The sequence below is a fragment of the Coturnix japonica genome, chromosome 7 (genome assembly GCF_001577835.2).
Source record: "Coturnix japonica isolate 7356 chromosome 7, Coturnix japonica 2.1, whole genome shotgun sequence".
NCBI classification, from domain to species: domain Eukaryota; kingdom Metazoa; phylum Chordata; class Aves; order Galliformes; family Phasianidae; genus Coturnix; species Coturnix japonica.
In genome coordinates, this window is record NC_029522.1 from 15678914 (window position 1) to 15692258 (window position 13345).

A 13345-nucleotide genomic window follows, 5' to 3' on the forward strand; every position below is an offset into this window, starting at 1 on the left:
AATTAAGCATGAAAGACGAAGTAACTCAAGCAAGTTCCCTTACAACTCACCCCTTTCAGATCAGCATGACTTCTCTGAATGAGTCAGTTTCTCAAAGACTGGATCATACAAAAATAGTATTACATGGTGTAATTTTATGATGCTAGAACAAAACAGCAATATTCTGCCCATTTTCTACTAACCAGTACTTGTGAACATCTTAATAGGGCTCTAGGGAAACCTACAGAATAAAGATTGTCTGAGTGTTTTTGGAAAATCAAGTGGTTAATACCACAATAAATTATTTTGTGCTGGTTGTCAAGAAAAGTATTTTTCAAAGGTCATGAGAGAGGTGGAATGCAAAATTAAGTAGAAATTAGTTAGGAAATGGTCAGAGGTTAAAATGTAAGCAAGTTTAATTATATCAATGGGTACTAAATGCAAGATGACAAGGTTTAATTTTAAATGTTGATTATTTATCACCTTCAAACACATGGCATACAAGCCTGGTTTAGAGCCAAGTACCATGTGTAAAAAGATGAGAATTTTACTAATGTAATCTACAATGAACGAATAAAAATCAGAAGATAATTGGAGGTAAGCTTTCATTTGCAAGTTTCACATTAAATATTTGCTTCTGAAATGCAACACAAAACTATTTTAAAAAGAGTTCAGGGAAAATACACATTAGTGGCATTACGTAATCATGAGAAGATGAAGGAAAAAGGAACAGAGCTTTCAGCACCACATCACTGACAGCATGGTACCAATTTACATATTCTCATAAACCTCTGAATTCAGAAGCAGCACAAAACAGCAATAATAGGTCTGCATTTAAGCAGACGTGCAGCCCCATCGGAGCTCATTTCGGACCTGATACTTTTCCACTGCTACTGGATACATTTCTAGAAATTTTGTAGCTTGAGGAAAAAAAACAATGAAATTACAGCAACACACACTAACCCTATGAACTCTTATTGCTTGAGTTCCAGTGTATAGACTGAAACAAGGATTAATTAGAGAGCAGGCATTTCTGTTTGTTTCCTCTTTCCCCTCACCCAGTACTGGACATGCCAGCACAAATCAAAGGCTGGCTCCTTTAGTTGCTGTTTTCTGCCAAAGGAGATATTCCACATCCAGTCAATAGTGCTTTATATTTTCACTTTTAAGTGTAACTCCAAGATGCCAAGAGTTTGTAACAGTTTGATACAACTTACCTCAGTACAACTATTGAGTTGACCTGTTTGTTCCACACCCCGAACCACCAAGCCACCAAATCATTTCAATGACACCAAACTCACAAGACAGCAGATGTCACTGAATAAAAGTGATAAAAATAAAATAAATAGGATTTATGCAGCCTGCACTGCATCCTACAAAAGGAGAAGAAATTAGAAATTACCTGGGCTGAAGTCCCATAATGCTCATTGACTACAGTAAGGTAGTATTTCACCATGCATGAAAAGAGGTGAGGATACAGCCTACATGAAAGGGTAAATGTTGAAACTTACAGCTCTGATTGCATCCAGGAAAAGACATCTATTAGGACTATTCTAAGATAAGAAAAAGTTTGTTTCTTTTTTAGTCTATTTATTAAGCCTTAAAACTAATATTTTTTAGTATTTTAGCTTGTTTTGATTTTAAGGTATTGAATGCTCACTCAAGAGAAAGCAACCTTAAGAAAAGGGGAATATAATAAGTGTATAATATAATGAGTAATAAGTGGGTCTCGCAGGTTGTACTGTTCTTGCTATATAAGTGGATAGAAACTATTTCACAAGATATTTTATGAACTAATCTGTCAGGAAAAAAATAAATCTAAAATATAACTGCCTTGCTTTAATTATGTGCTAATTCACAGAAGATCTTCCACCACTACAAATCTTATTGGCTTTTTCTAATAAATGCCAGCACAGTTAAGCAAATGGATTTTAAAAACATCAATGTTAAAACACATTCATTGATCTAATAATTGGCATTACATTATTTTCCTTACTCCCTGTATAGTACAAGCTGAAAGCACCTACTCAAATGCAGCATGCATTCTAAAGAAACGCCTTAGAGGAAGACATAACCATATCCACCACTGTAAAGCAACATACACAACTAGAATTCTTTGCTAAAAAGCTGCCAAGGGATTTCTGCTTTCTCAAGAACCTGCAGGAACCAAATAGCCTCAGGATAGACAATAGATTTATTTTCTGTGTGAGGAAGTAAAGAAATGAAGAACTGAGATAAGGCTGACTAGAAAATCAGAAAACATCAGTCTACAAGACCAACTTCATCCACATCACCCTCACGGTTGTGTAAAGGAACAATGTCAAACTCAAAAGTTAAGAAATATGAGCAAACCCATGTACAGTTGATCACCTTTGTATCCACTCTAAAGGCAATAAAGGGCCTTGCCACCAAGAGCAGTTGAAAGCTCAAGGCAATTTGTCACGATAAATGAGAATTTAATGCACTAATATAAACACGCAAGATAGAGACAGATTATATACCCACAGCTACATACTCATATTACTCATTTTTTCCTGTGTCTGATGAGAACAAGATACTCAATCATTAAAGACTTATGTTTGATCAAAAAACAATGGAAGAACTAAGAGCTATCTTATAAGATTCAAATACAGTTCTTCTGAAAGGTGGGGTTACATAGTAAAAAATGGACTAATGGAAGTACCTAAGTTTGCTCCCTAATATTCATAGGCTTCCAGCTGTGTGTTGCAATATACAACTTCTCCCTGTTTAGCATATCAAGCTTAGAGATACCACATTCAATAATACAATCTGCAGAGGATGAAAAGCAGTTGCTTTGCTAATATAAAAGCTGGTTATAGAAAATGCAAGTTTGGCAGTAATGCTTCCAAGAGAAAAAAAAAAAAAATGCTGCCTCAAAAGCATCTGCAGAGCTTAAATGTCTACATTCCAGCTTGCCCTTCTGATATTTAAGTATTTTGGGAATTTATCAAAATTCTTTTCTTGAAAACTGGATGAGTCCACATTTTATTATGGTTAGAAATAAAATAGAAAGAAGAGAAACCAATAAATGAATTACTTAGCAGGAAGAGAAATCCAGCAAGCATGTTAGTCTATTTGCTCTTTTCCCAGTGAGGAATCTCTAGAAAGTCAAGCTCTCTGCAATATGATTTAAGAATCTTTTGAAGTGTTAATAAAGATAAACATTCACAAGGGATGCAAGCAAGAGTAACTATATATTTGCACAGTAACTGGCATCATGGGCTTCAAGCTGATGGGCATTATTACAGAGACAATTGTATCCATGAGAAATGCCACACTAGTTAGGGCTAAGAAAACACTGAACTACAAAGCTTTTTGTCTCCGAATGGAGAAATAATGACACAGACACAAAATGTTGCAACTGAAAAAGAAATAGGAATAAAGGAGGACACGGAGGTGGAAACAGATGACATTCAAGAGCAAGAACCAAGAAGGCTTGTTGCAGAGAAACATGAGGAAGGCTTAGGTCTTTCCAAGCAACTTGTTATTTTTCAGACTTTTCCACTGCTTAAGGAGTATCCTGAATGCTCAAGTCTGTCACCTTAGACAAAGGACAAGGAAAGTAAAATTTGCAAACTTCAGACTGAATCCCCTTCATCTTTTGCAGAAACCATGCACCATCAACCAGAAGGCTACCTTTTAGGATAGGGTCATGAGAAGTGACCACAAAGAACTGCCTTTTTTTTTTTTTAATACATGAATTAATGTACTAAAGTTGCTATTTTATATGCAAACATTACTTTGGTTGTAAAGCTACTGAGGATAGAATACCATTCCATAATCACATCTGCTCTTCCAGAAAATAATGTGTTAATATTATAAATGTTTGACAAAAGAAAACAAAAGGGAAGATCCCAGGAGTTCATTGCAAAAGTAAGGAAAGGAAACAAAACAGCAGTATTCAAGGCAATGTTCTGCTCCCACTTAGCTTCATGTTTACCAAAGCAATTGTACTGTCTTCATTTGAAACATACTCAGTTTGCACCAGTAAAACTAGAAGTGCAGTTTCACAAGTTGTCTTTGTGAACCGACGATTTTGGAATCTTTCCCTACTACTCACTCTGTGTTTTTACCAGCATTAACACAGAAGGTATGAAGGTGGAATGTTAGTTACTTACAAATGTTTGCTCATATCTTGCCAATTCTGTGTTCGCTGTCATATTCTAAAGCCAGGAGGAAGAATTTTTCTTATTCCTCCCCCCTTCCATGTGTTAGTCTAGGAAAAATATCTGATTGCCTATCATCACTTCATATTTAATGTCTAACACACTAGTCCTTTTCTTTGCATATAAATTTGAATCCCTCAGCAGCTGAAGATTTGCAGACAGCACAAGACAATGCATCCCACACACCTGAGTCCTTTCACATCTTAATTCCATGTTGCATTCCCTACCAAATACTCTGGAAAAGTTCCTCCTTGTTCCAACAAGATGGTTATTTGGGAGCTTGATGAACTAAGTATTACAGCTACAGTCCAAAGATAAGCTACTACAATCTGATCTCTTTCATATTTCTCAAATAAAACTTCATTAGAGAGATGAATAATCAAGGTAGAATTTGAGCAGTCAATGGAGCGTGACATGAAGCAGACAGAGAAAGCCAGTCATTCCACAACTACCTTCTTCCAAGCACTTCACTATTTTAAAATCACACAGTCACCCATTCTGTAAAGTTAAACTGGCTTCATTTTATTAACTACAGTTTTATGTCCCTGTTATACTTACCTACAGGAAATCAATAAATTGTTGCAAAGACTTTTGCAACTGATTACTAGACAACATACTGACAGTAATAAAGCAAAATCAAAGAGTTTGTTTAGCTAGGCCTTAATCCAATTATTTGATTCATTCCCATCACCCCTTTTTACCAGCACCTAATTTCTCACATCCTGACAAATATCTCACTTTATGATATGGAAATTTCTGATATGGAACACTGAAGTTGTGATAGGTGCATTAGGAAGTACTGACAAGTACATGAGATACCTAGTATTCTTTAAAAATGTGCAATAATTAGAAGTCTACCAGAGAGAGAAGGAAGAACTCCCTCCTCTAACCCTGTGACATATATTCCAATAGCCTAGGGCAAGGAAAAGGCTGCCTCTCTGAAATGCTGCCCACTGTATTGCCTTGCATTTGACTCAGTAACATACAGTGATAAATAATGCACTTATTGCACAGACAAATGGATTTTTTTAAAAGTTCATCAATGTTTATTTCCATTAATGTGTTTTCATAGTGCCTTCATAATTCCCACTTTAATAATTAGATACAATTTCAAACGACAAACTGATACTGTGTGGAAAAGCACTGAGAGCTACTGCCTCAGTTCTGGTGAAAATAAACCTTACTCAGAAGTCTCACTGTACGCTGCATTTAAATCACATGTATGAAGTGACCAGTTGTTTCCTAAACAGCATTCCAAGCTATTTTGATTTTTTTTTTTTCCTGTTTTGACAGGCAATCTGTTTTAAATTAGCTCATTAAATACTAACATTATAAATGCTCAGAACAAAAGATAAAAAAATGTTTTCTTCCAAAGCTGTTTTTTCAGACCACTGAAGCCTGTTGAGGGCGACTGAACTATGAGACAGACAAAAGGAGGAAGCAAATTACACTACTGTTAACCAGACAACAAGATGTTTAAGGGTTGATGGTTAGAAAGAAAAGAATAATTAAAATACCCATTCTGACCTTACAGGGGCCAAGACTCCCTCTCTCCAAAGTCACTGCATACCAAGGTAGTAGTTGCTCTTCATTTACTCAAGTGTTTCTCAGAGCACAGTCAGTAACTTCTAACTGAATCTTACTCCACACAAAAAGTAAATTGGTTATTTGTATGTTATTCAAGGAAGCCTGAGTAATTTACTGTGGTAGGAAAGACCTCTAAAAATAAGTTACCTCTCAGCAGATTCACTCCCTTCCTGTCTGGGCTTGAATCACTTTGCAATTGCATGGAAGGACAAAGCTTGAGGATGAACTACAGAGAACTTCCGCAACAATAACACTGTTCAAATGCAATCATTTTGCTCCCACTCCGTTGGAAACATTAAAGCTAGAAGGGGGTGGAGCAAGCCACTGACCCGCCAGGGTGCACTTGACAAGAGCTGCTTGTGTACAATCTTCTGCATTTATGTTTATTTTTGGATGTAACCACCCTTGTGGTTTGGGGCAAGGTAGCTAATACTGCACTCAGTGATGTAAAGAGGGAAGGTGCATTCTTATCACCATAGGACCATTGATGTCTACCGTGTTTGTAGCAGTTGCTACAGAACCTCAAAAATGAACGCCAGGGACAGGTCACACACCAAGTTCTGACACCCGTGATTCCCACAGCCTCCTAGCAGTCCTTTCCTCAAGACTGTTTGGCTGTGTGAAAACCTAACCACAGATTTCATAAACCCCAATCTGTTCTAGCAGCTGTGGACAGAAAAATAAGTCTCCAAGGATGAGTAAGCTCAGAACTTCAACAGATGTTTCTGAACAGGATGCTACTTAAATGGATATAGCCACTAGAGAGAACACTAGGCCATTTTAAATAGTAATTGCTGTTACTCAGACAATATTATTTGTTTAGACTGACTTTCCCTGACTGTTAAAGAAGGAGATTGCAGAAGATCTTTCTGTAAAGAGCGGAGTATTTGGCTCTGTATCACAAAAGGCAGCTAATTATGCTTTTGATAAAGAATATCTTATGTTTTCCACAAGAGCATTTAAGTCTATAAAACTGACAAAAGGAAAGTGATAAAGTCACTTAAAAATAGCAATCTTTCAGATATAAACCCAATTGTAATTGCACTCAAAGTAAGAGATCACTATATTCTGCTGCATATTTTGTACATTAAATATGTTAATAAGCCACATCTGCTCTGTTAAACACATGAATAAGTACAGTTTCTTAAAGCAATACAGCTAATACAGAAAAAGATCACTTTTCTATTTAAGTAAAAAGCAGAAAAGTATGTAAATTCATAAAACTGTGTTGTAGAGATATTGAAAGTTTCTCAACTTAAAATAGATCTCTCTCCCTCTTACAATCTAGCTTTAGAACTTATACCAAAAGCCTCATAAGCAGTATGAATGTAAATTTCTCTTCCAAGGAGCTGCCTAGATTTGTGATAGCAAAAGTAAAACCAATCTATTGCAAGTAAGATTCTCATCAACGCACTTCAGCCTTAAGAAATTTTTATGAAGTAAGGTAGCTCATAGTTCCTAGTCCTATCATTTCTGGTCAGCTGCACAATAACTGTCTATCAGTATACACTTGATCATTTTCCAAGCTTATATTCATATCCTAATAATACATATATATTTTTATTGCCCCCTCATGACTCACATGCAGTTACCATTTACCAGCAAATAATTTTCATTTGTTCTTTTAACCAAAAAGAAGTATTGTGGTACATAAACACGGGAAACAACCACCCCTTAATCACAATTTTTGCACTACTTGATTAATCATAGAAAACCTACATTCATAAAAGTTGCAGCAATGTAAGAATTACAGACCTACTGTTTACCTAGGCTGTTCTTAAACTGCAGTACTACATAATCTTGGTTCTGGGGAAACTATTTTTTTTTCCTGCAGTTAAATTTTCATAGCACAAGAGCTGAAACGCATATGCACAAAATTTCAGTTTCTACTTCATCTGTACTGTAATGTTACTGACATTGTTGCCTTGTCCCATTTTTCCCACTGTACCACTGATAATAAATCTGCAGTTCATTCCTCACTGCGTGAAGGTTTTGATCAAATTACATTTTAAGTTAACAGAGTGGTATCACCAATTATTAAACCTGTATGGGGAAATAAATCAAAGATACACACGTCTCAGGATAAGTCATATTAAACAACACAGAACACAAAAATACATAACATAAAAGTTTCCCTAGAAAAAAAAGCATTTGCTTTAGAAATTCTATAAAAGGATAAGACCATACTATTGCTACTGCTTTGTCTGCTAATATTTTTAAGAGGAATTTCCTCAAATAATTTTGTCTGTTTTGAATACACTGTTCAACATACCCAAACTACACTTTAGGTAGGCTTTGGGATTAGTAATCAACAGCATAATAAATACCACCTTGAAAACAAACAAAAAAAGTGAATTACCCTGTTCTCTACCTCAGACTAACCAGTAGAGTTATTGTGGGTGCTGTTTTGCATTCTCACTTAAAGCAAAGTGCCAGCCTCCCTAAAATAAACCACCCCAAGCACGAAACATTTCACTGCAAACAAAAAGCCAAGTAGCACCTTAAAGCTTTACTGTGGTCTCTGAGTGACACCTGCAGTCTCTGTGACACGTTCTAAAATTTCATAAAATTTGAAATTTAATTTCGCTGCCGCTCCCCACAATAGCTCCCAATGCTTTCAACACGTGACTTGTTCAAGAGCATCACCAAGAAAAACATCAAATAAGTAAAATTATTAGAAACATTATATTAGTGATCAAAGGGTAAATGATGTAGGCATTTATGTTCTAGAACAATTTAACTTAAACTAGTGCGGTTGCCATTTGAAATAGGCAATACAAGTGCAGTACAGCACAGGCCAAGCCAATGACATACCTTGCAATCCCCAGAATACTTTTTCAGTTAAGCATAATGTTTACAACAACCCAACAAATTCAAATCTATTAACTTATCAGAGCAATGCATTAATGCAGTTTTCTCAGCACAAACACTGAAGTACACACAGAGTAAAGAATAAAGAAATTCAGCTCTATGTTCTCTAGAAGGAAAAGTTTTTAAGGAAGCTCAGATGTAATCAATGACTAAGTAACTTTATCCACCTGCCTATTTTAAACTCCTTATGGCTGCTGATTAGACCAGAGTAAAGCAGGGTATATTAAAACCTGTGTATCGTATGGGTACACTCTTTGCAAATGCAGGCAACAACAGCAAGTTTGAGCATAAGACAGCAACACCTGCAGCACAAATTCAAATTCTACCAGAAACTCCAAAGTTACTTAATTAGGAGAAATGAAATAAGAAATGAATTTCAAAGCCCATAAGAAAGCAATACAGTAGCATGCAATCACATAGTCAAAAACATTTAAAATATTTTCCTTTTTGTCCAAGCTGATTTTAAAGCATTACTCCTATGCTTAGGCTACAAGTATGCTTGCATCTCATAAAAACTTAAAATATTAAAACTTTGTTCTACATAAACTGCAAATAAATCTGAATTTACCTCCCAGAGTGCTTTGAAGTCTTTCTGCTCAATTCGAAGGAGCTCGCTATATTCTCTGGTAACAATGGTGGCATGGCGAGGAGTGTTATCAAGAATGGACTCTCCAAAAGCAGTTCCTATTCCCAGGGTGCATATTGTTACAGCATCCTTTAAATTAAAAAGAAAAGGACATATTAAAGACTCTTAAATCCTGGAAAATTAACATCACATTTGCTAACAGCACTACCTTAACATTTCTTAGCAATTTTTTTTTTTAAAAAACTAAGAGTACCAAACAAACTGAAAAAGTTCACAATACACTGATTAGTAGCACACAAAGCTTCAGTGCAGAAGCTAGTAGAACTTCTGTTTTCTACCACCACCAATTGGATGAGAAATATCTAGCTGCAAACAATCACCTTCACCTCTGGAAGAAAGTCATGATCTCTGTTTAGCTACCTTTAAATTCTGTTTAAACGCTGCTGCAATGACTAAATCCTTTAGAAACATCAGAGGTGATCAGAAGGTAACTAGCATCAATTAGGCAATCCCAGAACAAAAATTTCTGCCCTATATAGTTTACCTTCATCAAAACAAAAATCTGACGTATATTTTCTTAATATTTTCTATTGAAATAAGCTCTTCCATTCATAATGATTTGTCTGTTGACTAAAAAAATTAATTTAACGTAACTCAGGCATTTCAAGCAAACTATTAAGCTTGAAAACATCTTGGATTAAGTCTAGAGTAATTGGGATGATCCTAAGCATACAGTAAAGGCCACTTCAGAAGGTCTACATGAGGTCTATATCATTCATGTGATGAAAAGATGTTTAATTCATATCTACTGGCCAGGAACTCCTATGTGAACATTCTAGTACAAACCAAGAGACCCTTCAGGAAAAACATTAGACTGCTAGAAACTAAACACATGGCTGAATAAAGACCTTCAGATACATGCGCTGTCCTATACTTACAAGCGGCTATGTTCCTGAGCATCACACTATAGATGGGCACATACATTTTTTTCTAAGCTGGACCATAAATGGCTGTGTTTTCAGTATTTTAGAAACAAAAATACAAGCAGTATTAAAAATTTTAAGACACAAGCTGCAGGTTTTTTTTTTAAAGACATTATACATGCTTTTACACAAATACATAAGCAGAAATATGCTGATTTTATTTGATACATCATTAAAAACGTACATTAATTCAAACTGTATGATTCACATAATGGCTCCAGAAAGTGAAACAGAAAATGTTGTCCTCCCATCTACTCCTTTATCTTGGACAAGTCAGAAGAGATACATAAGCATAGTTCAGCATCATTTTCTATGTTTAAAAATTGCATTGTTTTCCTTTCAAGTATCTAATAAGTGGTAATGGCAAATGTTATTAAGATCAAGTTTGTAGCTTTATAGTTGCATTATAAAGACAAATGTCCATATTAGTTCAGTTCCCTGAACCACATCAAATTGCTTTTGCACAGATATTATCACATAAAATTATCTGTTCAAGAAAACAAAATCAAGTCTGTTTTAGAGAAGATCCAGGAAGAATTTACCAACCATCAGAAACACACTTCCATGGAAGGCAAATACAATCAGGCACTGTTAGAAAAAAATATTTGTGATGAATACATAAGAAATGGGTGCCCCTATAAGTAGCCTATAGTACAGGACATGCACTAAAATTATGCTCAAATTCATTGAGAAAGCTCAGATGAAAGATATCTGTTCAGTGTAGAATTACCAATCCATTTCTACTAGGTAGATTTTAAGTCACATTTCCACCTCTAAACTTTTCCTCACTCTCTTCTTCCTTTTCCCTGCCTCCATATAAAATAGAAAAAAAATGAAAAGGAGAAACACTGATTAAGGAACCACTTTCTAAGAGAACTTCTGATTAGGCAGCTGTTAAGGCTTAGAAATAAATTAACATTGAGAGGCTTTAGGTGAAGGAGGTGGAACAGTCCTGCCCATCTTCATTAAAGAAAAGTTCAGGCTTCCATCAAGTGAAATTTTTTTCTTCGCACCCCCCCCCCCCCCAATCTCTTTCTACAGTGATGCAGTTCCTCAACCAACTAAGGAGCAAGCCCTCTTCAAGGCTTCAGAGACCTGTCTTCTCTCTGCCCTCGATTTATACATCTCCAGCCTCCTGGGGAATCAGGTGTGCATTTCCTATTATACCTGTTAACCTCACACTCAAGAACCTCCTGCTGTTTGGTGTAGACTGCAGGAGGATTGCTGGCAGCATAAAACTCAGTTTGCTGTTCCCCTCTGCAATCCCAGAAGCAGCAGGAGGTTCTAGTTGCTGGTAGCCAGCTAAAATTCACACACTTACTTAAAATGCAGTATTAAAGACTTTAAAAGATGAGATTGTTTCCACTGCTCTCTGTCCTCTGAACACACTAAAAACGGTGCCATTTAAACCACAGGCTGACCATACATTCAGTTTCACCATCACAGCAGATAGGATACACAGCAAAAGAGTTGATGTCAGCCACCTCCCCATCTCACCTAAAATCAATCTAAAACATTAAAGATTTTGTCCAAGCATCCTACAGCTAAGAATTAGCACTCCTCCCTCATCATAACATGGCTCCCTGAGTGCTCTTTCCCTCACCTGTGACTCTCTATTTTCGAACCCAGCATCCAAAAATTTTGCACTCTGGGCAAAGTCATGGTATAAGGCAGAAACAAAGAAAATGGGAAAAAAAACTTGACTGATGTTAGGAACAGAGAGATAGGGTGAGCATTTTTTTTGCTGTAGCATTAAAGTATTTTTAATGAATGTTAGTATTGATAATATTTTGCATTTAAAAGGAAATTAATGGATCTGGTTGTAAAGAGATTGAAAGGACAGCAATGACAGCAGGGCAGCAAGATCCCAGACTACAGTAAGCAAGAATTTACTCAAATGTAGCCAGTGTGGGCACAGAAATAAAGAAATTACCTTAATAAGGACACGGGTACACAGGAATCTCCAGCAAGATACCCTTGCCTCCGCAGTCAAACCTTAAATGAGGTCTGGGAAGGGGTGGATCCTGGGTGCACCCCTTCCAATCACTCAGGTACATTGCATGCACCTGAGCTCCCCTGGGTTTGCTCTGCCTTCCTACCAGGTGGCTCAATCACTGTTTCAAGCTGTGACTTGCATTTTTCATTTTACTGTTGAAGCTTTTTTTGTTTATGTTTTTTAATTTCATCATTTTCCTTTACTTTTTACTTCTACCTCACTTCTGCACCTGTGTCCCTCCAGGATTCTATACCATCTCTACACCTAACAGGAAATCTGCAAAAGCCAGCATTTTGGAAATTTGCTTATTTCCAATAGTCAAATATCAAACCTGTCTTCAGCCAAAAATTTCCTTTCATAACAGAGCAACCAAAGGATATAAGCGAAAGTAGATTAAATTATCTATGAAGTGATCTTTGCTCCACAGCCTCCAATGGAATGTGTCTCAGTCTTGATTCATAAAGGAAAATTTATGAATCAATTTATGAAACATTATTATCCACTACTTTTAATGATAACACAGCAATATCCTTCCACAGTAGAACTGCAGTTTGACAACACATTTTAGGCTATGCTCTTTATGAACAGCAAAGTGATCTGCTCAAATGAATTGTTAACTCCTAGGAAGACTGGGAACAAGTTCTCCTCTAGTTCCTAATTAAAGTATCTTCAGATCAGATTAACTGTACTATAATAACATTAATTATTTCCATACATTCCCATCTAATCCTATAAATGTATCTGCAACATCTCAGACTTTTTTCTAGGGTATTTGGCAGACAGAATCAAAAGAGTATGTACAGACAATATAGGAAATTAAATCATGATAACTACAATGCTGTGGAGCTCAGTACAGACTAAAATACCCAACTTCTCACTTAAGTCTGTTTGTCCACCCAATATCTGTTACAGAAGGTAGAGCAATTCTCATGCTTAAACTAATAAGTTAAGTCTGCTCCAGAATATTTACACTACTCTACAGACTGCAGTAAAATCCTATGTCTTAGCTTCTTGTAGGTGATCCCTGAAATTCATAATGGCAATTTTATGTTTGCATTCAGAATACAGTATTGCAAGTACTGTCATCATGAAATCCCTTCCCTCATTTTCACTTAATCTTATCACATAACTCCTTTATCCTCAGCTTCAGACAACC

The 13345-nt window shown here is 36.1% G+C and overlaps 1 protein-coding gene across 4 annotated transcripts in view; it reads right to left on the minus strand.

Moving 5' to 3' along the window:
• Positions 1-13345, minus strand: part of RAPGEF4 (Rap guanine nucleotide exchange factor 4) — a 135775-nt gene that overhangs the window by 108231 nt on the left and 14199 nt on the right. For 3 of the 4 annotated variants that reach the window (XM_015868497.2, XM_015868498.2, XM_015868500.2), the window contains one exon: positions 9193-9339. In XM_015868497.2, coding sequence (XP_015723983.1) covers positions 9193-9339 — 147 coding nt within the window. Of the gene's footprint in view, positions 1-9192; positions 9340-12126; positions 12188-13345 lie in introns of those variants that run through there. The other variant, XM_015868499.1, reaches the window with a different exon arrangement.